At 40.9% G+C, this 27,325-nt stretch overlaps 1 protein-coding gene across 1 annotated transcript in view; it reads left to right on the top strand.

Annotated features, from left to right (window-relative positions):
- Positions 1–822: 822 nt before the first annotated feature.
- nxph1 (neurexophilin 1) overlaps positions 823–27,325 on the top strand; it is a 46,791-nt gene continuing 20,288 nt past the window's right edge. Inside the window, exon 1 of the mRNA XM_020090399.2 lies at positions 823–1,328. Within this exon, the coding sequence (XP_019945958.1) occupies positions 1,275–1,328 (54 nt within the window). The 5' untranslated portion in view covers positions 823–1,274. The remainder of the gene's footprint in view (positions 1,329–27,325) is intronic.

The raw sequence follows: 27,325 nt of genomic DNA on the forward strand, positions 1-27,325 counted from the left end.
TATCTGTTTATAATGAATGATGCACTTTTGAAGACTTAAACAGCTGTTACACCAACAAACAGCATAAATCTGCTGCTCTTTCAAATAACTCGATTACATGACACAGACTGTAACTGTCTTGCGCACAAAATACTTGTACATGTTGGACTCTACATGCATGTCTAAACCTAGAATAACCGTTAGTAAATACTCTGAATGTATGCAGCACCAAACTGGGTTTGATATGATGCTTATATTATGGATTATGACCTAAAGACTCACGGTTTAGTTCCAGATTATGCTTCTTCTAAATTTAAAATGATCATTTCCAGTCTAGAAGTCTTTCTTATTCTTTCTTGTATCACCATACTGACACTAAAATTCAGACAAACAAGTTCATCTCTATTGAAAATAGCTTGAGAAATGTTTATTTATTATTATGAATTGGCTTTGTTTTCAATAAAGAGCAGTGACTGGATGTTGTGTGTTTTTCACAGTGTAATGCACACTTATGCATCCAACTTGAATATGTACAAACACTGTGCCTAAGTTCCCTATGTTCTTAGCATTCTAGATCCTGACAGTGGTGATAGTCACATATCGGAACGGCCTCAGTGAACAGCAGCCGCTGTTTATTCAGGTTTAGTTGGGGCTTGTTTGAATAGAGCTCATTCATTCTCCACCAGAAGAGAAAAGAGAGCGAGAGTGTGCGCTCTCTCCATCCTTCACAGATCTCCACGCGTTTTATTCGTCTTTTCCTGAACCCCCCCCCTCCCCAACCTCCGCTCTCGTCCACCCCCTCCCCCCTCCTGGAGCGACACTCTCCCAGGTTGTGTTGCAGGCGCTCGTTATAAAGCGGAAAGCTCCGCCGTTCCCTTCAGATCGGAGCGCTCCGTCCGCTGCGTGCGCCGGCCGCCAGACAACCAGGACTCGAACCCTGCGCACAGCGATGACCCCGCTGCTCTCTCCACCTGGATTAACTCTCCACTAACCGCTGTTTGTTGCCCCCTCCCCCCGAACCCTCTGACAGCACCCCCACCCCTCCACCCTCACCCGGAGCAGCAGCATCAGCATCAACTGATCCTCCGTCCCCTGCGCCTCCTCCCCCCCCTCCCCCTCGCCGTCTCCAACTCTCAGTCTGTGTTCCGCGGACATGGGGCGCACCGTGTTCTTCTCGCCTGGGCTGCTGAGGAGCTTGGCCGCGCTGTGAGACAGACACCGGGTGGATTTATGGTCGGCAAAGCTTGCAACTACCAGCCGAGTGGGACATTAGTGGAAGTTTGAGTGCCGGGAGGATGCGGGTGACGTGCTGGTGCGCCGTGGTCCTCCTGACGCCCGCGCTTTGCCTGGTGAGTTTGATTCTCCCGCTCTGTCTGTATTTCTGCTTTTACACTGCCTCACACTCAAAGTCTGGAGCACACACTTGTGATTATGAACTCACAGTGGAGCACTTTACTCCGCTCACACGCACAGCTGCCCGCGGCTGTTCACTGGCTCCACCGGGTGCCACTTTGGATAAACTGTGTGTAAAGCAAGAATCCAAACTTTATTTAGACTTTTTTGTGGTTGCTTTTGTCACTGCACTTAGTACACAAATGTAAAGTTGGACAGTGAAACTTGCACCGCGTGTTCCCTGCCCTGTGTCTATGTGCGTAATACGCAGCTCCTTAATATTGTTGAGGAAAATTGAGCTTCCACAAAGAAAGAACGGGTCAAAATGAGTCTGATGCTATTTTAGAGACAGCTTGTCTTTTTATTGGATATTTATAGGCTTTTGTTCAGAAATAATACAGAAACGATGCGCCTACAACAGAAATCTTTAAACAGCACATGCAGCAAAATGGTCTCACGGGGGCGCCCTAACAAACCAAACCTGCCCTGACTGCCTGGACTGTCGGAGAACACACTCTCCGAGCGGGCTAGGCAGGGACCCGGTGACTTGTCCGGCTGGTTAAATAACCAGGCGCGTCGTGGAAAACAAACTGAAGCTGTGGGAGATGCACTTTTTACTTTTGGTTCAGTTTATTTTAAATTAATCAACAAGGTAAAAATAACAAGGTGGCAATCGGTCGTTGAGTTAAACTTCAACTCCTGGACGAACTTAATGTGTTTGGTTATAAACATGGAAATATGTTCTAATACATGATCCAGCTTTGTGAGTGTATAACAAATGATGTTTTTTAAACTGAAGTCATTAATGGTTTTATTTTGACTAAAGTAAAAAGCAGCATGATTTAAACTTGCAGTGTCTCACATAAACAGGTAGAATGCATAGAACATTTAAATTGATCCTCTTTAAACCTTTTACATTTTCACACCATTCTTTTTAGATGTTCAGACCATATGAAAAAACAGAAAACGCAAAACTTCTAAATTCTTATTTCCTCTAATCAAACATACAACTCAAAGATCCATGACCAGATTCTTTATTTTATCTAAATATATTTGTTGTAATAACTTAGAGATGTCAGACCACTACCAACAGGTGCAATCACTGTGAATTCAATGAATTACATATGGAAATTTATATGAAAGTCGGTGAAGTATAAAGTGCATGAATTAGTCAAATGTATCACACACACACACACACACACACACACACACACACACACACACACACACACACACTGTTTAATATAATCCTGCAAAATGTAAATATGTGTGTATTACTTTTTGGTGGCAGTATTGTAGCTTGTGTTTGCAGTTGTTCAAGCGTGTTCGTGCGCGTGTGTGATCGTGCGTGTCCGTGCGCGTGTGTGTCCTCTTCATTGTCTCAAAGCCACCACGTAGCGGGTGGACGTGGAGCTCTCCAAGGTGCTGAAAGCGGTTCAATCCCCTCCGCGCCTCACACCTTAAATATCTGCAGAACGGGGATTAAACCAGGCCAGACCAGAAACATATATTCCATAATTTATATATTTTTTTTACAAAACTTGAGATTTTTTAAATTGAAATTGTCTTCGCTTATTTTTAAACTTTTCCATTCTTTTTTTTTGCCTTTGCAAATTGTTCGGCCTTTTCTTCTTCTTCTACTAAATATATATATATATATATATATATATATATATATATATTTATTTTTTACCTCGCCTGCTGTCTTTTCGGATGAAATTGTGAAGCTAGATTTAATTTGTCGACATCAAATATCGTAAGGAATTTATTGTAACAAAAAAATTCTGCTGTCGAGGAAAAGATGTGTGTGTGTTTGAGTACAGCGCAGCAGTGATTAAAAATACGAATTTCCAACTAAATCCTGTTGTCAAAGTTGAATTATAGCTGGTAAACACACACACACACACACACACACACACACACACACACACACACACACACACACACACACACACACACACCCCGCCTAGAGTAAACGGAGTTTATTGTGCAGCGCGTTAACCATCAGCCTTATCCTCAGCAGCGGAGGATTAGAGCTGAACTTTGATGGTTTTATTTCGTGTTTAAGGCTCCAGTCTCCGTTTAAGCCTCTTGTCTGCGAGCCGCGCCTTGACCCCGATAACAGGGCGGCAGGTAGACTGTTGCCGTACAGAGGCTGAGCGGGACCATCACCTATGACTCTACTTATTTAATTAACACACCTCTCATTATTCCCGGAGAAAAGAATTCCATTTGGGATTATCATGATTTCTATTCATACATTATTTGAATGGGAATTCCGCACGTGTAAACCGCAGCAGTTTATAGGGATAAATGATAGAGGTGTTGTGTCTTTTTCGGCATCCTTATTATACTCTAATCTGGTATCAAATTGTAGTTAAAGTTTTAGTTTTCTTTCCATTTTTGAATAACCTGCAATTTTGCTGCTACACATGATTTTCCTCATTCAACACAGTAAATAAGTTGATAGATATGAATGAGAGAAGAACTGTGCTGAGGTTTTGACGTTAATAGCTGTCTGTCTATTTGAGACTAATGTGGGTTCAGGGATCTCAGTGAAAGACATTTTGAAAACAGAGTTCTCAGCTCTTGAATTTCATAGCTGCTCGATCTGGCCTTTGACAATGGCTTAAATGTTACTGTATCATATTTCATCCATATTTGAGCACTGCTGATTTTGCTTATCTGCTCTCACAATATTTTTCTTATATATCCTCCTTTGCTTTATCATTATTATTTGCTGGCAAAAGATTTTTTATTTTCTGGGGGAATCGTTGGATTTCATGTCCTCAGTTTGACTTCTTCTCATATTCATAGACAAAAACATACTACAGGAGGGATTGTAGGATTTGAGCCATGTTGACATTGTTTTAATGAAAACAAAAAATGGCAGATATTCTTTTCGCCCAGGATGTGGTGCAGCATGATGTGAGGTCTCTGTGGTTGGCGGCTTCCTCTGCCGCTGCTGCCAAACCCCCACCCGCCCAAACCGCCTCTCCCTCCTGTCTCCCCTGGGAATAACAGATGCAGTGGTCCCACTGGCAACAGCCACCGCAGTCACATTAAAGTGTTATTATCAAACAGCGCAAATGGGGCCTGGAGTGTCAAGCAGTCTGCACGGTGGGGAGGGAAGGAAAGTCCCACTGAGATCACTACAACACAGTTCACACAGTGTGAACACCCACCACCACCACCAGCAGCAGCAGCAGCACCCGGCGACCCCCATCTCACACACCCCCTCTTCAGTCCACAGGCTTGGAAATGAGCTCAACATAATGAAAAAGCAATATGTTTTCAATGAGCTGTTTGAAGCTGAAATCAAGAGTGGACCAGTATTAATTAAATTATATAGCAAAGGCATTTGTGCAAATGCCCACATGCTGTGCGACACACACGCGCACACACACACTCACACACATAGTAAGAACAAGTGCATTGTGTGGCCATCAAGTGGGAGCAGTGGGGTGTGCGAATGGTAAATTGTCTGTATTTATACAACACTTTTCTAGTCTTGATGACGACTCAAAGCGCTTTACAGTACAGTTCAGTGCAGTGTTATGTTTTTTTTCTCTCTGCCCAGATGTCAACAAAGTGAACATTTCTCTCAGTTCCTTGTTCAACCTTTGTGCTACTTAGCTTTTAGAGCAGCATGGAGGTGTCACCTCAGAGCTATTCAAGCCCCGGCTGCTGGAGAGAGCCGAGTACAAAAGGGCTGAGAGTTCAGTCTTGGAGAACAACATGGCAATTCCCCCCGCTGCCATCTCACTGTCCTCAGCTCAGCCCTGTTACCCAGCTCTGTGCATTCAGCAGCTTTCGCACACAACGCTCACACAAACCGCCACTCCTTTTGAGGCGTTGACAAGTGGGGTGGGAGGTCTTGAAATGGAGCCCGAGGAAGATTTGAGGGCCTCCAGGGGGCCTCAGCGGGTCTTTAAACATCCCAGAGGTTCCACTGCAGGCTCGAAGGCATTTGTGTTGTTCTTAATGAGCGCGTTTGAGGAGGCTCCAGAGGTGTTTGCAGGTATCATGGGATGTTGAAAGTGTTTTAGGGGTCATTCATGCCGGTGGGGATTCTTGATTCCTTTGGTTGTTTTTTACAACTGAAGTATAATCTTCAGCAAAATAAAGATCACACAAGGGATTTTAATAACAGGAATAATCAATACAGACAGAGTCTGTCCACAAGAGAGCACTGACAAGTTTACTTTTACACTGTAAAATGTCCTAGTCACTTTTTGTATTTTGGTTTAAATTATTTTATAAACAAATGTATTTATACAAAAAAACAAAAAATGAATAAGTAAACTCTTATATTCATGTGATTTTGTTTTACTCTCAAATGTAAATTTTGGTATTGAGATTTTTGTGATGATAAAAAAACTGAACACTTCAATAGAATATCGAGGTACTTGATAAATATTAAAATAAATCAATTTATAGTGTCAGCTTTGTGCGAACATATAGCTTAAATCTCCAAATTTGTATGTTCCGTTGTTCTCATGTAAATTAAAACCTCTGGGAGTAAAATGATGATAAAATGCCATGAAGTCACCAAAGAGACACATTAACATGACTAAAATGAAACTATAATTGAAACTGAGGTCGCTTCTGTAGAGCTGACCTTTGACCTATAATCCCAGTGCATCTCGGTAGGCGGATTGAAAAGGCACAACTTTGGAAATGACATGTCAAGGTGACCTAGTCTTGTAGCAGCACTTAACACTGTGTGAACTGTCACCTCTGTGAACCTGCCTGTGAGTCCTGGGCTCCTCTGATCTGATCTCAGCCTCCCCAGGCGGCTGCACGCTCACACAAACAGCCAAAACAACACTTGACCTTGGTGATGGCCATAAAGTCAATGATAATAGCACACACTGTGGTGTCTGGAGTCCAGAGGGGGGCTGAACGAGGGGAATCATCCTTGGATTTGGATCTTTGAAGGTGTTAAATTGGAGACCAAGATCCCTTAAATATTCCCACAATAACCAGCCAGTTTGACTCCGCAGCCTGTATTTCGCCTGTGTGTGTGTGTGTGTGTGTGTGTGTCTGCGTGTGCGCACACGCAAGGTGGTAGGTGTGATTAATGACCACAGCCTCTATTCTCTACACAATGCACTGCTCCAGATTTTCAATCGCGTTCCACAGTTCAGAGGTCAAACCTGGAGCTGATCACTGAAGGGTGTTCTCTGGAAATAGAGCGCCTGTTCACGACCCGGGTTTGATCCTGAGGGAAGCTTCACACCCCTCGATTCTCCCTCTCCTCATAGTGCAATCCTTTTATGGCGAAGCAGCACCTCGATAGAGGCGCTTTGAAGTAGCCCGGGGAGAGGGATGTCTCTGAAAGTAGGGAGCGACTGGATAACCCAGTCCACCCTGCTTTGCATCTCCAGGTGCTCCTGTGGCTCCAGAGTCTTTGGCGTGCACGGCTCGGTCTCAGCTGAAAGCGACGGAGCAGCCCTCTCTAAAACTCACATCTGCATTCACATGAGAGGATTCAACAGCCCTGTTTGATGGCACTAGGCCTCTGTATCCACCATACTTCTCAGACACTGATCCTGTGCAATGAGCAATTTGCATTTAAAATGAAGACCAAAAAAAAAAAAATCATATATGGGTATCTGTGAGTGTAGTAGCTCCACTGATTCTTAAAGCCGCACTTATTGTTTTGATTTGATGGCCTGCAGCCTTACACTCTGGTTCAGTCCCAGCACTCTAATTAATCTCATTTTCAGCCGCATCAGTGAAAACCCCAAAAAACTGTTCACTTCCTGCCCAGCAGCAAATAGCACAGTTATCAACTAGCTGTGAAGCTAAACAGAACAATAAGGAGAATGAATACTGTATCTTTGACTCCAAATGAGTGTTAAGATGACTTGTTTTTCGTTTTTGTGGAACATATTGAATTTCTGTGATGGTTCTTGTTGCATTAATGCTCAACTGTTCAGTCCAAATGATCAGCAGGAGCTAAAATGTGCTGAGAGTGTGTCTAATGACAGCTTCTCAGGTGACATATTCGGTGTGATCAGAATCTGGCTCGTTCTCACTGAGTGCTGGTCCATAAAATCTTCCTCTGCAGCTTTTATTACTCTCCACTGTCTGTAACATTTTGGCTGCTTCTCTTTACAGTTTTCTGTTCTATTTTACCAGATTTACCAGAAGGTCAATTAACAGCCGGGCCTCCCCTCTGATCCATGGGATATGCATTATGTGGGCTTTTTTTTTTGCCCTTAATCAGATCAAGGTGCTCAGCCAGATGTAAATGGAGGGTGGAGCAACTACGTGATCATGGTCTTAATCAGGCCACCACAACACCTGCCCTCCAGATATGACTGAGGTTATGAGCCCAATTCATGCTTCTGCATCAAATCTACGCAGTAGCTCCGGCGTAGCCTTTGATAGACGTGTACCCTGACGTGCACCTTCCATAAAATGTAACTATGTGTCGAGGCAACACGATCTGCAAGAGCTGGGATTGTCTGCTTGGCAGCATCGTATTTCCAGAATTGTCTGACTCTGTTTAAAGGTTGTACAGACCATCTCCTCCCACATCCTTCTTTTCTTCTTTGTGGTTTTTTAAGAAAGAGTAATTCTTCAACATCTATCAGCTCCAACTCAAACATGATTACACTCTCCATTGTTGTGAAGTAAACAGAGACTCTGAGAATTTGTAAATAGGCGGAGAGGAAGCAGGAAGACATTCTATGGCCACTAGTGTTTCGGCTCCACGCCCACTTTTGGTGGTGTAATTGCAGAGCTACACAGCTACGTACAACTATGACTGTTCACAGCGGGGTGGGCGCGTGTGTAGGCTACGTTCATATCTATAGCGTAGCTTCAACGGAGGACCATGAATTGACCGTTAGTCCCCTTAATCAACAACAACTTTTTCACAATTGTGCTCTTTTTTCTTTTGATTTAAGATAGTTTTGGGAAAAAAAAGAACTTCAATAAAACTAAACATAGTCAGTGTTTTAAACTCTTGGGCAGCTGGGATGCCAGTTGATTCTTTTCACTTCATAAGAGGAGCTTCATTTCCCCCCTCATTATCATGTCCATATGGTGTTTTTAATATGGTGAATATCAGGATGGAGTGTTTCCACCATGAAACTGCAGTGAACCAATAACAGTCTCAGAAAAACACTCTCAGACACTCAGGGTCTCATCCATCACAGACATGAGGAGCTAATCCTGTCGACGTGCGGGATGAAGTTTTCATATGTAATTTCACTGTAGCATCCCTCATTTCCCCATTAGCATTAGAGCTGTACCAGAGTAGGAGTATGGTGTCATTATCAATATTTTACAATAATTTATCTAAGTTAGGGAAGTCAGAGCGGATCAGGACCAAGGTTTATCTAACATTAGCAACATGTTATCAGCTGTATGATAATGCAGCTCAGCGGGAGGCTCACGTTAATATTAATGTCACCTTTCTAATGCTGTAGAAAGGGATACATAAATACATTAACATTGTTATACATTAACCTGCAGGCCACCTCTTCTATTGACTCATCATTTTCATGTTCTGCTTTTTGCTCTTCAAAGTTTTTGCTTCAAACACGCCTGATTTCCTCCCATAGATACTGTATCAAGTGAAAATAATATATCATATTAGCGGCTGTCTGTGTGTAGTTAGAAAACAATCAGTGGTTTGTGTGTTTGATGAGTCGGAGCTGCAGACGAGCAGCTGGGGGGGGGGGGGGGGAGCTCATATACAGATTCAAATGTGTGTTAATACTAAATGAAACAAAGTAAATATGCATCCAAGACATTTTAAGGCCACAAAGGGATCTTTGGAGCAGACATGAGTTTATATAATGTGGATGAAACCATTGTGACACCACTGGAACTTAGATTTAGACAGTGAAGCGAGTGCTGTGCCCTGTGCAGAAGCTTTGCTATGTGACCCTCATACTTCAGCAGGAGAGTCATTTTTGGCATTTCTTCCACTATGTTTAAGTAAATCAAATCATTTCTCTTCAGAGTCTTTAGCAGATGATTTAAAATAAAATGTTTTCATCCCTTTAGAGGACTTTATCACCAGCTTTCCCCACAGATCTAAATTTTCTAAAAATACTCACCGAGCTTTAGTACAGTTTGTTACTCATCACTTCATGTGAATGGGATTACAGCTCTCTAGTTGTACAGAGTGAGAAAACACATCACATTAAATATGATGTGCAGTTGATAGAACACCCTGATGAGGACTGCAAATCTTCAATTCTGTATTTGTACATTCACCCCATCTGTAGTACACAGTGAACTGTGCAGCAGTGTTCAACGCACAGACCACCATTTGAATACAAAGATTATTTGGCGAATCAAATATTATAGTGCAATACCGAAATTATTTATTAAAGTAATTAATTATGCTATATATTAAGCTATATGTAGCTACATAAAAGTATGTATTGCTTTTTTAATATTGTATTCCTCTCACTACTTTTGGTGTGATTTATCATCAATTGTGCTAACAATGCTAACAATTGATTTGTATAAAGGTTTATAACATGGAAGAAAAAATAATACATTATTTCTTAAATTGTTTCTAGAGCATTGATTTATGGTTTTATTTCAAGATACTATACAGGGAATTCTGAGAAATCTAAAAAACTCATCCTTGAGTTGTGATAAAAAGGCAGAGATGGAGGCAAATGACCCAATAATATTGATATTATAACATCTAATATTGAGGATATAAGTGATTTAGTTGGAATGACTCAGGCTGAATTTAGTCATTAACCATGGTTCACCGCCACTGTTGTCTGTACTATGATACTGGACACAATGGTGATGCAGACAGTGGATTTAGATTTGTATAGTGATGGATTGCTTTGCTTTCTAACCTTATGATGGGCTTGACTGACTGGTGAAACAGAACAGGCTGAGAGCCTGCACTCCTCGGGGAGGCAGCAGGAGGAGGAGGAGGTGAAAACTGTGGAAATGGAGAGGAAGAAGGGGTGTGGGGGTGATGCTTCCCTCTGCCATGTCGGCAGTGATGGATGTCCCATCGGAGCTGCACAGTCCAGCAGTCATGGCGCTCAGTGACGGGAGTTATCAGCCATGTCCGTTATCTTCTCCTTTAGATCTTTCCATCCTGTAATGTTACAGTGACTAACCATGCGAACATTGTCGCCCTGCTCCAGAGACATGGATGACTTATAAAAAAATCAATGAGTGATGAATTCTCATGTGAGCCCTCAAAACCTAGAGTTTAAGCCCACATATCGGTTGGAAAGATTGCACTGTTTCTGAAGCAGAGAAATCATTTCAATGCACTGAGAAAGGATTTTACTCAACAGTGTAAATATTGCAATGAACCCAAACTTTGCCCTGTGGAAAGAACTGTTCAAGAATTCTCTTAGTCTCACTGGAGATTCACTGGAGACCTTTAATGTTAAATGCTCTGAGCACTGAGTGCTTCGGTAGGTTTTCCACCCAAGAACTGATCTAATTCCAGAGTGAAACTCTAGTTACTTGGAACATTTTAAGCATAAAAACACTGAATCTGTGACACCCTTTTTTCCTTCTGGTAGTACAGGCTTCCCTCTGCACTTTGATGACAGTCTGTCATGTCAAGTGTTATCTGTATGATTGAGCTAGGTTCAGGCACAAAAATCTCTTTCTCATAATGTGCTATAGACACAGGATACAAGTCACTTTTTCAGTTTTTCCTGACCCCACATCCACAGTGATCTTCAGATCTGAAGGCTCCTTAACATCACATTTTCCCACCTTTGCTTGTTATAGAGCAATCAAAATCAGCATGGCCACTCGAGGTTCTATTCATAGTTAGGTTTATTTCATCACCTGACTGATCCTTTTCCCATGCCATGCCAAACATTTTATTACAAATAAGTTATTCCAATGAGGGTTTGCTACCCCCAAAAATCCCCCCCTTAAACATATTAAACAATTGAAAATTACTTAGAGGAATGGACAAGGATGGTGTGTATTTAAAAGGCTATTGATCACAAAATGTTATTACATCATATGTAAACTCATGGTAAAATTGGAGTAAGTAAATTGCTGTCATTATGTCTCTAAAGATAAAACTGTGCCTGAATGTTGGTGTTCCACAGGGATCACTTCTTGGTCCAATATTATTTACTTTATATTTAAAATATATCTGTAAAGTATCCAAATTATTATGCCATCTTTAGAAATATAATAATAATTTATAATATATTTATAATTAATAATTTAAATAGCTGTTTGAGAGAAGAGTGAACTGAAATGATTTGATCTTTTCTTAAATGCATGAAAAACAAGCTACATATTTTGGGAAACCATGCCATACATACAGAGGCTACATCAAGGAGAAATGATGGAAAAAGTAATTGTATCAAATAATGTAATTTTGGTGTAATTCTTAATCATGAATTATGATAACAAATGCATTTTAATCACACAAATGTATTGCACAAACAGGCAAGTATTGACATTTACAGTTTAATTTGATAATAGATTTGCACAAATAGTGTTTGAAATATAAAACAAATTGTTAGCATACAGTGTTCTTAACATGTTTGCAATGGAAATTTATGTCTGAGAAGTTTAATTTCTCTGCGACATATCACAGTGGAAGTCACAGTTATTCAGAGTGGCTGAGCTCAAGGCCCTGGTCACTGTGAAGTGGGTTGTTTGTTATGTGCTATATCCGTTCTCCTTCGCTCTAGAGTGCAGCAAAACCCTGACATTAATTCTCCAAAGCAGCAACTCTCCGCTTCATTTTCTGAGTTTTTACAGCAAATCCAGATGAAGGGAAAGAAACGTGAGATGTAGAACAGAGCGGGCAAGAGGGAAGGGGGGTGAGCGAGAGTGACTTTTATGCTCGGGCTGCTTTATGAGTACAGTATTCCAATTTGTCATCGACACCCACATGTCTGTCAGACCAGGCTGTTTGTGCTGTCGCTGTCACTCCGAACAAACAAGCTGATATACAACACAGGTGAGGAGAAGCAGGCTGCAAATTGTCAACACAGATGTGTGTTTGTTTTATTCTTTGTTTCCTTTGAAGAGGGACAAACGATAAAGCCAGTTAGGTTTAGCAGCAAACTGACAACCGCAGTGTTATCCCTGCCTCACTCTCTCGCTCCCTGCTCGTAGGAAAGGTAGAGCGAGCAGGGAACATCAGCAGCTGCCAGCATGAAGAAAACAGTTCATTAAGAAAATATTTGATGTGCTGAGCAGGAAGTAAGTTCTATTTCAGATGGTCATTTCATTTACTATGATGAACACTGGTCGGTCCAGGGCTGGAACAAGGACTTTCAGTGCAAACACATCAAAGTACATAAGAAATGAAACATGGATTTGTGGTTAAGTCTGAATGACCACTCATAGCGCTTTTATAAAACAAGTCGTACATACCCATTCATGCACACATTTTATATGTAGTGCTTTTTTACACACCATGCATTCACTGTCGGCGCAGACATCAAGGGCAATTAGTATCTCACCCAATGACAATTTGGAATGCAGACTGGAGGTGCCAGAGATCAAACCGCTGAGCTGGTTAGTGGACGTCCCTCTCCACTCCCTTAGCCACAGGCACCTATAGTGACTGTTATCACTATGGGATAACAGCATTGGTTGGTCACATTTTCTAAAACGACCTCCTTTTTCCAGACTCATCTGTTGGAGGATGAAACTGGTAACTTGTATTCCAGCAGTAACTTCAACAAAGGATGTGACCCTCAGCCTAACCATGGTCAAGACTTCCGTAAACTTATACAAACCTTAATAGTGGCAGCTAGCTAGCTAGGAAGTAGCCAAATGGATACTGATGCAATGAACTGATGTGCTTTAGATGAGATTAACAATCAGACAACAAAAAAAGACCTATTTTATCATTTAGTTTGGAGGAGTTACTATCCTCATTATCATTCTGTAGGATATCTGCAGGGAGCTTTTTGAACCCCATTACTTTCATCATGGAAAGTAAAAGTAAAGCAAACATCAGTGGTAAAGGTATCAGATCCATTTATCAAATCAGAATCATTTTAAATCCTTTTAAAATCATTTGTTGGCACCAAAACGTACACAAAGGTACAGTTCAAAGATATAGTTCAGATCTGTTATCTGTTTTTGGTCAAGAAGCTTAGAATGTAACAATTTTTGCCCTGGTAGTTATTGAAATAAACTACAACACTAATTCATTTTCACAACCTGTAGCTGAAAACGAGATGAATGAAATATGGAATGTTGATTGATATTAAATGACTGATTTTACACCTTTTCATGACATGATCCAATAACATTGGTCCTGATTCACAACTGTGAGATTAATGAGCTACAATAACAGATCTGTTATGACATAAACACTTAATCTGGGGCTCTCTTTTATTTAATGTGCCGTGGCAGTTGATAATTTCTCAGGAGGCGCCACTTTTTCCAACCACAGAATCACTGAACACTGCAGGTGCATGTGTCGTTTCACTCACAGCTTTGCGGAGTTCAGTCAGCAGGTTGGAGAAAGCACATTAACCGAGAGACTTGAGTTTTAATCTCACACAATTAACATCAATCAGCTAGAAACAATATAATCTACTGCCTGTGAAATTTTAATCAACCAAAGCAATGGTTAGCAAGTGGTGGATCAAGAACATGGTATGAAGTAAGCTTGTAAAATCTGGATGTGCCTTGTTTTTTAAATTCAGATACAGTTTGTTTAAAATAATATCTGGTGATAACATTAGCTCGCTGGTAGTGAAGTTAGTATTCTCATTTCTCACGGCTCAGTACAATGCAGGCATATTTCTGCCGTCACACTGCTTGGCTTTGGAATCCAAAATTTAATTCTAAATTTAAATACCTTCCTGGAGCTGGACCTGGGCAGCTTCCATCGTCAGTCAGTGTTAAAGCCAAATGGCCCAAACTCGTCGTTTCCTTCACTGTAACAGTGGTGTTATCAAACGGCTGATCCTCCAATCTTGAACTTTTGAAAAAGACTCACATTAGTCATATGTTTCACCATTACTAGGTTACGTGTTTTTAAGCTAATACTTCTAGGTAGCATTAACTCGCTCCTTTGTGTGTGGACACAGCCTCTGTAAGCCCTAAGGCCAGTTCTGGTCTGCCAGCGTTACCAGCATGTTGAACTTTGCTTTTTTGCATCTGGGTATGTTGTCGATGGGGAAGTGGATTGCAAGTCGAGTATCTAAACCCAAGAATTCCATAGAGGTGTTTCTGCGAAGAGGTGTTTCTGCGAACTGTCAAAGCTCCCTTCAGTTTTCCTAGTGATAGACCAGTCCAGTGACCATACATCTATGACCCGTATTCATGAGATGTAATGACCAGTTCCACCTGGTTAACACATGCAGATGTCAGCATCACAATATGGATAATGAGAAAATATTTTTCTGGTACAACATACTCTATGATGTACTTGATCTCAACCCACAACAACATTTGTTAAAGAAGCTCTTAACTTGAGAGAATGATGCTCTGGTACGTGTCAGTGTGATTGTGACTGTAATTGTGATGTAAATGGTTTTTTGTATTAAAAACCTAAATCTTAAATAATCGATCTAGGCCATGCATCAGAGCAAAATGAGAACACAATATTAACATGTTATCACCACATTAAGTGCTATCTGGAATATGGTCATTAGACACAGAGCAGAATTAGCATCACTTCGGAAATTAGTTTACTTAAAGACTGCAAGCCCAATAAATACTCTCTGTTTTGCTCTGTTGTTACCTTACCAGCTCCTATCAATAAGCATTTAGCTTTAAAGGCACTTTATGTACCACCATGTTTACAAGGTGTCGTTACTAATGTGAATAGGTGCTGGATAGGTAGAGTACACTAATAAAAAAAACATTGTACTGAGCTTTTTCACTGAAAAACAAAGTTGCAGGCTGCATCTGAAAATTAGGCTGATGTGAGTTGAGTTAGCGAGCCAGAAATCTAATTAGCTCCAGGAAGCTAAGACCCTAAAATGCAGAAGGGAGTTAGCTCATAAGGCCTCATCACTACATGGAGCATATTATGCATAGTAACTGATCTCCTTGTTAACATAAACATAACGTCTAATAAATATATATAATATCACTAAACTGGATTTACAGGCAGCAATATTAAGCAGCAATATTCTCCCCTTGGGTTTAAAATTAATTTCCAACAGCAGGAGTTGTTAAATTGTATTTGTGCCTGAAGAAAAATGACTGAGGGGGCGATAACAAAATTATGGAGTATAACTTGAATGATAAGAAATGTATTTGCTAAACTGAATCTGTTAATTTGACTGCAAACACACTTGATCGTAGCTTATCCTATTCCACTAATCAATACATTACAACACAGACCTACAGTGTGTGTGAGCCATGATGGAATAGATGATTTGCAGGCTTTATCAGTCCACCCGTTCAGTGAATGGCGGGGCGTCATTGCTTACAGCAGCCCTGGAGATTCTGGTCGTAATGATTTTCAGAATTGCAATTCTATTTGGATTTGCAGTCACAGCAGAGGGCAGAGAAAACGGCCACAAGGGAGCGTGTGTCTGGATCTGAAAGTTGTCAATCAGCGGGATGAGAGTCATCCTTTGGACAGGTGGTGCAGCGGCGACGAGAAGGAGGAGACCTTTCACTCCTCCTTTATCTCTCTTTTTTCATTTACAGCCTCTCTCTTTCTCCTTGTCTGGTTATCGCACTCTCACTGCCTTTCTATTCTCCACACTCCCTCCTCAGATTCACATGAATAACTTGTCTTATCTAAGCTGACCCTCGACTTCAAACGCTCCTTTCCTTCCTGGGAATCAGATGTACCTCATCCTCATTGTTTGCCATTTGCTACATTTTTTATTTTTTTTTTATTTTTTTACCTCTTATCATTTCAATGCCATCAATTCCTGTTTTTCTCACTCAGGCAGAACAAACGAATTCCATGCACAGCGTTGTTCAAATATACAGTGTAAACATGATCAAATGCATTTCCCTGAATTCAGATCTGTGCAATACACGAGCAATTTAAAGTGTTGGAGTGATACAGATGAGATGAAGGAGTTGCTTTTCATAAATCATTTGATATCGAGGCAGTATCCCCTTTAAAGCAGCACACACTGGTGCTATGTGTCTGTTTGCCTGTTTGGTTTATTTATCAGTGTTTTCTCAGCTGATATTTACATGAAATCCCATGACAACCAGTTAAATTTCATAAATTAATTTCATAAATTAATTTTCTTCTAATGCGGGGGATTGCTCTTCAGTCATTACTGATTTCATGAAACAAATTACAACTGACAACAATAATCTTAACTGTGATCACAATCTTTTTCCGGTTCATAGTTTCACTTATCTCTGCTGATAAAGACCATGAGATGTGGTGGAAAGTACCATAACATTGATAATAAGTGAACCTCTAGTTGAGAACGTATTTTTTTATAATTTTTGCACTCAGTTATTGTGGAATTGTTGTGGACAAAGATTATGAGGCTCAGGTATTAGTATATTGTGGGGTGGACTGCTCCCCATTTATTCAGGGCACTGAGATCACAGCAAATGGGATGTGACTTTATGTGACAAAATGTTTACAGGTCCTGAATTAGTCCAGTCACATTTTACAGCAGTAAGCAGGAGACGCTGGTATGAGTTTGATTAACAGGGTAATTCTGTGTATCTATGTTTTCTGCTTCAGTTTCATTAGAAATTATTATTATTATGCTAATTCAAGGGCCAATATGCTAATTCTCAGTGTGTGTGTGATTAGAGAGTGATCCAGTGACGGGAGGAAAATTACTAAACAAGTTAGTGGGTTCTGTATTTACTGGGATCATGTCCTTTCTGACTTCTAATCTCACACTCTTTTAATTAAATACAGTACAAAGTGCACAACACGTACCTTACTTATCCATGTTCAGTTTGTGTTGATGCAAACTGAAACCTGAACAACTGTATGTGTGTGTGTGTGTGTGTGTGTGTGTGTGTGTGTGTGGTAATTTTCTTCTGAGTGCATCGTAGTTGTTGTAGTTATGGACTGAAATATGAAAAGCTGTTTGTGATACAGATCTTCTACAAAGTACAGGAATATCATCAAGTATTTGAATTTGTGAAAATAAAAATAGTATTAAATGTACATACAGAGGATAGAAAGACAGAAAATCACACAGTGTATTAGTCTTTTTTTCTTGACCCTGATTTAGTTGCTTTAAGTCACCACCTCCTGTGAAAACCTGTTTTTGTCCTCCCATGTGAAGGATCCTAACAGAGCGTGGACCTTTCTCTCGCTCTGTGTGGCTCTCTGTCACACAGAGCTCCCCTCTCGAGCATTCATCAAATCAATTACTGCTGATGGGAGTTCCTCCTAACAGGTAGTGAGGTGTTGTGGCACTAATTCATCCTGTCGCTTTGATGGATTCGCTCGGCTCTCTTGAGCACCAGGCCCTGCAGCTCCAGAAGATCCGTCAGGCCTCACAAGCCATTACTTAAAACATTAGCTGCTCAGGACACAGAGTGCCACTACGCCACGATGATGTGCCGCAGATTTCTGTGCAGCAGATTTCTGTGCAGCAGATTTCTGTGCGATTGCTCTGAATGTTAGGGACAGAGGCTGGACAGTTACAGATGGAAACGCTTCAATGAAGAAGATAAGAGATATTTCCCTGGTTAGCTGAGATATAGCTGCACTAACCTCCCTGAAAGGTGACAGGGAAGATGGTTTCTCCTGCAAAAATTAGAAACTATTGTTTTCACAATTACAACATAAGAGAACGAGACTGGAACTCAGTCCAGCGCCTGCTTCTGCTGAGGCCCACTTAAAAAAAAAAAAAAATCAATCGAGCTGCAACAAATTCCACAGAGTCATCGATATCATCAGCACGAATATATGCACTCCACCAAGTTTTGTGGGAAAGCATTCAGTAGTTTTTGTGTTATCCTGCTGAAAACACAAACAAACAAAACAGTCAACGATCAGCACACAAACAGGGACGAAAACATAACGTCCTCGTAATGACATAAAGCTTATTAGACTAATGAGCTTGCTCTTTTATTGAATGTTTATATTGGCTGATTTGCAAGAGAAAGTGTTCGTCTTCACAGCAACCGGTTTTACCTCGGACACCAGCCCCCCCCCACCAAGGGTGTTCAGAGGGACAAAAGGGTTTTGCAAGTTAAACAAAATGGAAGCAGGGAAATGATAACTGAGGAGAGCAACAGGAGACGAGAAGCTAACCTGAGATGTGCCAAGGGTAAGTTAGTGCCAGTATGGGTCACTAGCATCAAAATACTCTCATGACTGAAAAAAATAATAATAACAGTGAGCATTCTGAGAGGGACAATATGAAAACCTTTGGCGAAGAAAAGAGTGATTACGAATTGTTCAGTAAAGTGTATTTCTAAACTGTGGGTAAGTAGACAATATGTAAAACTGCTCTTTTAAATCCTCGGAGGTGCTGCAGCCTGGACAAATAAATTAAAAGGAAGAAAGTGATTTAACCTGATCTCCAATGATGTGAACAGATACACTGCTCTTTATTGAAGTGTAACAGTAAAGCAGTGTAATGAATTACTGCTCCCAGACACTAATAAGTAGTAAAATGACTTGAGTAATGAGGCCATCATTAAATAGAGCTTGGTGCAGTATTGCTGCTGTAGAATGTCTCCCGCTGTTACACATTCCCCAATAAAACCACAGTTTGTATCTTCGACTCAGCTAAAATTGAAAAACTATTTGGCTCTAAGTCTCAAGTTAATGGCTCAGGCAGTAAAGCTCAGGCCAAAAAAAAAATTAAATAATAAAGTTTGGTGGAGTTAATTGAATGTGTTTGCTCTTGCAGATTTCTTACAGTCAGCGCAAATGCAGACTTTAAGCTGCAGCAGAGCAGGGCCAGAGGATGGGACAGGAAATGTTGCACTGATAAGAGTTCATTGGCTCCTTAGCTGCCAGATACTGAGCTCGCCATGTCAACAACACGCCACGACTGACGGGCCAAAAGCCAAAAGGGAAGCGGCATGTCGTCACCGCGCTCGATGCTTCTTACACGTCCCTTGTGGTCGCCTGCCTGCAGTTAGTCAGTGACTGAATAAAAAAGTACATGTCAATCATAAATGATGTGCTATCATTATGAAGACATTAGCATGGCCTCTTAAACTAATGCATACCACGGGCCCTGTGGAACGTTCATGTGTTCGGCTTAATATTTCCCGCAAGGAAATATTTTTTATCATTCGCCTGAGTGTTGTGTCTGATCACACTCTGAAATTCAGTCTGTTATTGCACTGTAAGCCATGCATGCCGCCCGCTCTCTCACTGTTTGGTTAGCTTGCCGCAACCATCAGCAAAGCATGTAGTGCACACACACACACACACACACAAACTGAGCTCCAGCACTGGCCTGCAGTGGGGGATGCAGGGATGGAATTGGCTCTCTAACACCACCGCCCCCTATCATTTTTAAACGATGAAAAAAGTTGGACTAAATCCTCAATGGCTGTGAGCTGCCATCAGTCACCGGGGGAAATAGTCTGTACAGCTAATACTGCAGCTGTTCAAATGACTGTGAAATACTGTGGAGGATCTCACAGTTTAAACTCCGCAGCATCGCATCAGACGGCTTCGAGCCATATTCAAAATGGAGGGGAGTCAGTCGGACTGTGTGTTTGCCGTGGGACAGGATGAGCTGTGAATCAGGCAGGTGATGTGACTTGCTTAAGATCAACCCTGAGAAGCATAGTAGTTGCCAAATGATGACAGATTTGGTAAATTGCTGACTCATGTATCGAGAGACCAGCTTTACCTCCATAGTGAAGTTTTGCTTTTTCTATGAAAGCACATTTTTCTACCAACACATGAAACTTTGCTATAGTTAATTCTTAAATTTTGGCATGGGCAGAATAGTTTTTCATTTTAACAAATTCTTACTTTTTAAATAAATGATTGTCTTGTCTTTTTTTTACTTTTTAATTATAATTTATTAAAAAAGATGATTTTTTAATCTCCTGACATTTTCATTTGCTGCTTTTTCAGTCCTCCCTTTTTTTTTTTGTCTTGATAAATTAATTTCATCAATGCCACAGCGTATAATTATGTTTACCACTCTGCTTATTTTTAATTGTTTCTACTTTGCTTTTAGTAATCACTGTCAGGATACCATCAATAATACTGAATGCCTTTACACATTCAATACAAGGGCATGATTCCTCAAAGGAAAACATTCCTCCAAGCCATTGGAATTCATTTGTGAATTAAAATACTTTCGTTGTTTAGCAGTGATTGAATTTAAGCTACATTAGATTGGATTTACCAATTTTGTTTCTTTACCCCAGAATGGACCCTCTCTACGAAGCCGCCATGTTTTTTTTACCAAAGTCCAGACTGGACAAACTAAAACCTTTTGAGTTTTTATGACAACTGAAGCTACCACAGGTTTTCTTTCATGTTTAGAAGGAGAGGGTGAGGTGAGGGGTGTTCAGCTGCAACATGTAATTTCACCACTAGATATCACTAAATTCTACACACTGGACCTTTTAGTTCAAGTTCAGCGAGATCCCCTTACTTGTCCACTTGATGTCACTTGCTCTACATTTAATTGTAACTCTACAACCCCTGTTGCCTCTAAGTGGTTGAACTGCTCACCCTGTTGCAGTGAAATTCAAATGTACTGCAGGGTTTGCTGTTACATCTCTACTTGTAGTATATAGCAATAGACATACGCTGGTTTAAGCCGTCCAGACAAATCTGTCTCTGAGATCTGGAGTCACCCCAATGTAGTGAAGCTCATTGGCTTGGATAAAATAACATAATGTAGAAAAAATAATACCACCATTAAGGTAAAGAGCGTGGGGCATAACCATAGAACACACAGTTCAGCAGTCCCAATAGGCTAAATAGAGTTGGTGTCTGTCGCTGCCGGACATGGTTTCTTTCACATTACAAGACGAGAGGTTATCATGCTCTCTCTCAGCAGCACTGCTTCACCAGGGCACTGGATGCTACAGTGACTCGCTTTCAGACGTGACAAGACAGGCTGTTGGCATGCTAAGAGTTAACATTGACAGACATAGAGATTAAGGCCTCGTCTGCACTACTGAGGTTATTTTTTTGAGCTTTTTAAAAAATATCCATCCACACGACCGTCATTTTACAAAACATCTCCATCCAGACGAGGACACACAAAAACACCAACAGACGCTGTGAGTGCTGGTAATGTGGTGCAGTATTATTACATTTGGCTGCAAAATTATAATTAGACCTATAGCACTGCTAAACAAACCTAGAGAAACTGGTATATTGCCGTCGTCGTTGTTGTGAAGCCATTGTTTCCCAAATGCTCTGTTTTTACACGTGGATACACAGAAAGGCAGGCGTTTGTAAAAAAGTCTGTTTGGCAAAAATATTCACATTAGTTCTTTGAGTTTATCTGATGCCGAATGTTTCAACATTTCATACAGATTAATCTGCTAGTGCAAATGTTTACTTTGCAAGGCCCTCTCACTAGCCACAACTTCCTCTGGTTAGCCACAACTTCCATGATCTGTCACCCTGGATTAATGCAGATATTAACCACTTTTATGTATTGGAAGGCATGCATGTGCGTGCGGTGCACACACACGATCAAATCACTGAATCAGAGGGGGCTTTTAAACAAATCATATTCCAGCAATTATAAATCTGCAAATTACAAATTAAATTCCAAGTTATCTCACCGCACTGCTTGAAAAGTGACCAGCAGCAAGTCTTAAAGTGAAGGCATCCCTCTGCCACAGCTTGACAAGGGACTTTCGAGAGAACTAACAAGAGGGAAATGTGTCTCAAATACACTTAAAGACTGCAGAAGTTATGACTCTAAGCTGAACTTTGGAGTGCACTTTTACACATAGTGAGGGCTGTAATTTGGTCCAAGCAAGACCTGTTTATAGTCAGAGCCCTGTAAATTCTCATAAACGCCAGTATTGAATCAAAATCTCTAATTGATCAACACACTGACCGGTCACTAATAAGCACAGAGTGAAACAAGGGAAGGATTGAGGGAATTAGCCTCAGTCTATACACAAGCACACACAGTAGATTTAATATAACATTTGTGAGACTTTCTAACAAGATAAAGATACATGGCATCAACACACAAACAATCACAGACAGACAGAAGGGTCCCCAGCCCACAGACAAAATGTCCAAAAGCTTCAAACACTAGCTTTAAATATGTTTGGGTAAAACCATCCCTTAAATAGAAAAGGTAAAATAAAAACATTAAATCAAACAGGAATATTAATAAAGTGTCTTTAACTTAATACACTGAAGAGTGAAATAACTCTACACCAAATTGTTAAGGCTAGAGTTAATATTACTTAAGGCTAGCAGAAAAAGAAAACACAAAAGAAAAACCAAAATCCCCCATTCCTCATTCCGACATGGTTTAGTCCACATTGAAACCACCTGGTGGAGATGTGGCGTTCACTTGCACGTGTTCATGAGCAGCAGCCTCAACCAGGAAGTGACCCTCAAAGAAAACAAGGATTAGAAATCAAGGCAAACCATCAACAATAAGACAAATATTTCAATCAAAATATATTAATTTAAACAAATGCATTTATCAACTAAAGTGGATCCTAATCAAGCTGACAACACAAACAGAGAAACAAATAGTCTTAACAGAAACATATTCACAAATATTCAGAATGAATAAAAGAGCTGACCTGACTGGTGAGGGAGTGCAGCTTCCTCACATTCTCATAATGTCAACTTCTGACCTTTTGAAAAAGGTGGTGCGTATGTTTGGTGCATTAGTATTTGGGACAGTAGGTTGGTGTATGTGGGGCTGAGTAAACATATACTACAGTGTGTGTGTGTGTGTGTGTGCATGCTCATGGTAATAGAGGAACATGTCACCCAGTGTTGCAGTGTGGCTCTCTGGTGTGTTTGGACAGAGCTCTATGGCTCAGATGAATAAGATAGATCAGGTCTTATTATTTTCAGTTTGCCTTACACATGCTATGGCTCAACCCCTGGATGGCCAACTCTCTTCTTCTCTGGCCTCTACAATTAAACTCAGCCACTGCCATCAACCCATCAGTCTGAGGATGTCAGCCAGCTTCTGTCCTCTGTGATTAATGGTACACAGCGTCAGGCTGAAAGGCACACTGCGAGGACAATAAGCATTTTAAATGGACATTATTCCTACAAAAGCCCCATCATGCTGCTGAACAATAGGATGGGTCCTGACACAGTCAAGGTCAACCTATGCACCTTTTGTTCAAATATCAGCGCTTGTTTTTGTAACAAGGACTCTATAAATGGCGATGGAGGGTGCATTCGTTTTATTGAATGACTGTTTCAAAATAGGTTTTATTCTGATCCGTGCTGTATATGCTTAGGTGTGCAATGGCAACCAACAAATTGGCTGTAGCTAAAGGGAATAGCGACAGCCAACCAGAAGGTCGGAGGCTCAATCCCAGTCTCCCCCATCTGCGTGTGTTTAAATTGTCCTTGGGCAAGATACTGAACCCCACATAGATGCCCTGTGTGAATGTGTGCGTGTGAATGGGTGCATGGCAACTGTGATGTAAAGCACTTTGAGTGGACACCAAGACTAGAAAAGTGCAATATAAATACAGGCCACATAACTTGGAGGACATTTTGATTTATTTAAAAAATATAAGGAGGTAATGCTGTCCTGCACAAATAAACCCTCTCATTATGTGTTTCATTTGGTCCATGATGAAGCCTCCTGAATAATTATACCTGCAAAGTTTGAGTGGATATTCATGGCCCCCAGAGGATGACACCGATGAGATTAGTGTGCCACTGAGGGTCATATCTAGGCCAAAAGAGATATAAAAATCTAATGGGCAGAATACCATGAAATATACAGTAATGTCCCCTAGATGGTGAACCTCACTGAATCCTTGACCTTTTGTCATTCTGCACCATTGGGGAAAAAAGTCAACTTTGCAAGTATCTTGCACCGTGGAATTTGCTCAACATGTTAATGCACCTAAGGGACAAACCATTTTGATTTTAAATACCACATGGTCTTCAGTCTGGTGCAACCCTTTTGACAAATTTCACATTAGCTCCATTACTGCTAATTATAAAAAACAAAGTAAAGCAACATCATATTTGATTTGATGATGTCGTTCACAGAAGAGGTGGGATTGTCAATTTACAAGCATGTCCACAGGAAGATGTGTTTATTCTTTACCAATGTTCCAAACGGCAGCTGTAGCCTCCCCCTGGCTGCAGTGTTGTGCAGGAACAAGTTAAATTGTTCATCGAATGAACTGAAAGATTCAATTTACAAATGATGAACGTGAACAGTCACTCGCTGCTCATCATCGTTGTTTAGACCATCATGTGAAATACCAGGAGCGAGTGGAAATGTGTGTGTGTGTGTGTGTGCGTGTGTGTGCCCCCAGACTCCTCAGACTGGGAGCACATATAGGCCCCAGGGCTCAGCCCCCACTCACTCGCTCAGAGCTCAGAGCTACACACACAATGAGATCAGAGGAGTGTTAATGTTGAAGCAGCCGGTAAGTGACTTTGTTGAAGAACAGTGGAAACAAACTGTGAAAATACACAGTTCCTCTCTGGTCCACAGCTGCTCAACAAAGGTTTGTATTGTGCTGGAGTTTCCGTGTCCTTATCCACTATCCTGCTGAGCTGCTCTTACTTTAACTAACATTCATCACAAGTGATCAGGACCTGATCAGTACATGAAGTAACTTAGAGATTCAGAGATATCTTGTGCCCTCATTACAACACGAGACGAGACGCACACAGTCAGGACTCAGTGTTCAAGTGTTAACGTGACCGGAGGATCCAGATTCACGATCCCACACCATTGATTTATAACTAAATACGTGATAGTAAATTTGTCATCTAAATCATGATCATCACAATAAAAAACAGGATAAATGAACGTGAGCTAGTTCATTTTCATCTGTATGAGCTGAACTTTGAACTCTGTCTCTTGAAGTGTGAAGTGGCACAACACTTTAATGGCTGCGTAGCGCTGCCTCCCCAAGTTGCCTCAGTCAATAGTTCTGTCTTTTGCACCCTTGTTGTCTTGACAAGAAGAATCATAGGAATAGAGATGACACTTTCAGAACATGTTCTCTTATAGTGGTTCAATGTGTCGCGCTCCGCTGTGCACTGCATGTGAAAAGTCATGGAAGCGGTTTGGTAAAATAAAAAATAAATCCAACTTTCAAAATGCCACACACTTCTAATAGGACGTAAACTGTGCTCGTGATTGTTGGACTGTTCAGGGAGTTTAGCTGCAAAATATGACAGACACCTCCTCTGAACTATACAGGGACATTTAGATGTAGTCTGTTTCTTTGTAGAAGTTACGCACTACCTCACTGTGTATTTGGTGTACTTAGTCTTACATTCAAACTTACATTCATAACACAAGTATTAATCTGCCGTTAGATTGTTGAGGGGTTGTTACAGGGAATGAATGAATGCTTCTAATAACCATAAGACACTTGCCCTCCAAATAATGTCACACCACATTAGACTTCGGAGCATGGATCTGGTTTTGAATGTCGCTCCTCCTTTAGATCTTTGGTTCACAGATCATTTTGGTGCCTTCCTCTGTTAGACATCGTGTCACAGTAATAGCCTGTCTGCAATGATGTGACCAGTACATACCCCACTGCCCCGAGATCCTCGAGAACATGCGAGCAGAATGGATGACTTTTTCTAGGGCCGCTATGTGCCACACTTGGATAGAGTGCTTTGATAAAATGCCACAGTGTGGCCACTCAGTCGCTTCAGAGCCAATGAAGTGAGCAGGGATCTGATATGGAATTAAAGGGCCAATTAGTCCTCAGGTAACGGATAACGGCTCACGTCTCTTTGCTGCTCTGCTTTGATGGGACACAGAGAGGAAGACAGACACGGTATGAAATCCTGAGCACGGGCATTCTCTTTGCAGCTTCCACCCTCTGGCTTCAGATGCAGCGGAGGCCTTTGATTTTCCCATTAGTTGCCGGAATAGAGGACACACTGCTTAAACCTACCTGGCTTATGATATTCAGAAATGGGCGGCGGAGATAGTGTTAGCCTAACCCCCGCACCCCCTCCTCCCCCCCCTCACATAGGGCCTTCAGTCAGGCTGATAAGGGACAATCTGTTCATTTACAGCCGGGCTCACCCAGATTCCACACCGATGTTGTGTGGCGGGTCTCATATCCACTCGTTGCAGCCCTGAGATGCAGGTGAGCGCTCGGTTGGCTTCACTGGAATGGAAATGAACTCCCGTCGCAGGTGTGTGTTTAAGACGTGCAGCAGGGCAACATGCTTTGAATAAAGAGCAGCTGGTAAGAATATAATTGGAATAGAACAATGAGAGTGGCTGAAAGGCATCTATTGGTTGTCCCTTTGATTTCATTATCAAAAAAAGTGCTGGATTTTTTTTCAGTTTATGACTTCAGACAGTTTCCAACACACTTCTTTATGCACTATGGCAGCAGTGAATAACATGGAGTTTCATTATTCTCAACAATATTTGAATATAGATCAATAGTAATAATAACAGTATTATTGTTATTATATGTGTTATCATTATTATTATCATTATTATTATTATTATTGAATTAGTGCCAATAGAACTCAAAGGCACTTATTTGGGATTGTGGTATCAATTATACTAAAAGTCTCTGAAACTTCAACAGCTGAATGGAATTCAACCATCATTCATTTTATAAGTACACCTGAACTTGGACGCCAAGTTTAAAAGAAAGAAAGAAAACAATCTTAATTCATTAAAAAAAAAAAGAAACTTGATTCTGAACTGGCTGTTTCAATGTATATAAAACTGTTAGTAGTTTCATAGTACAATTCAAAACAGTTAGTTCTACTTTTTCCATTTCTTTTATTCTTTTAAATCAGGTTAAAAATAGATAGAAATAGAAATCCTGATTCAGTGAATGTGCATTAATGCATAGACACCCACTGCCCTCCCCTTCCTCTTCCTCTTTAATGTCACCTCACGACCTGAAAATCAAT

The sequence above is a fragment of the Paralichthys olivaceus genome, chromosome 20 (genome assembly GCF_024713975.1).
Source record: "Paralichthys olivaceus isolate ysfri-2021 chromosome 20, ASM2471397v2, whole genome shotgun sequence".
Lineage (NCBI taxonomy): Eukaryota > Metazoa > Chordata > Actinopteri > Pleuronectiformes > Paralichthyidae > Paralichthys > Paralichthys olivaceus.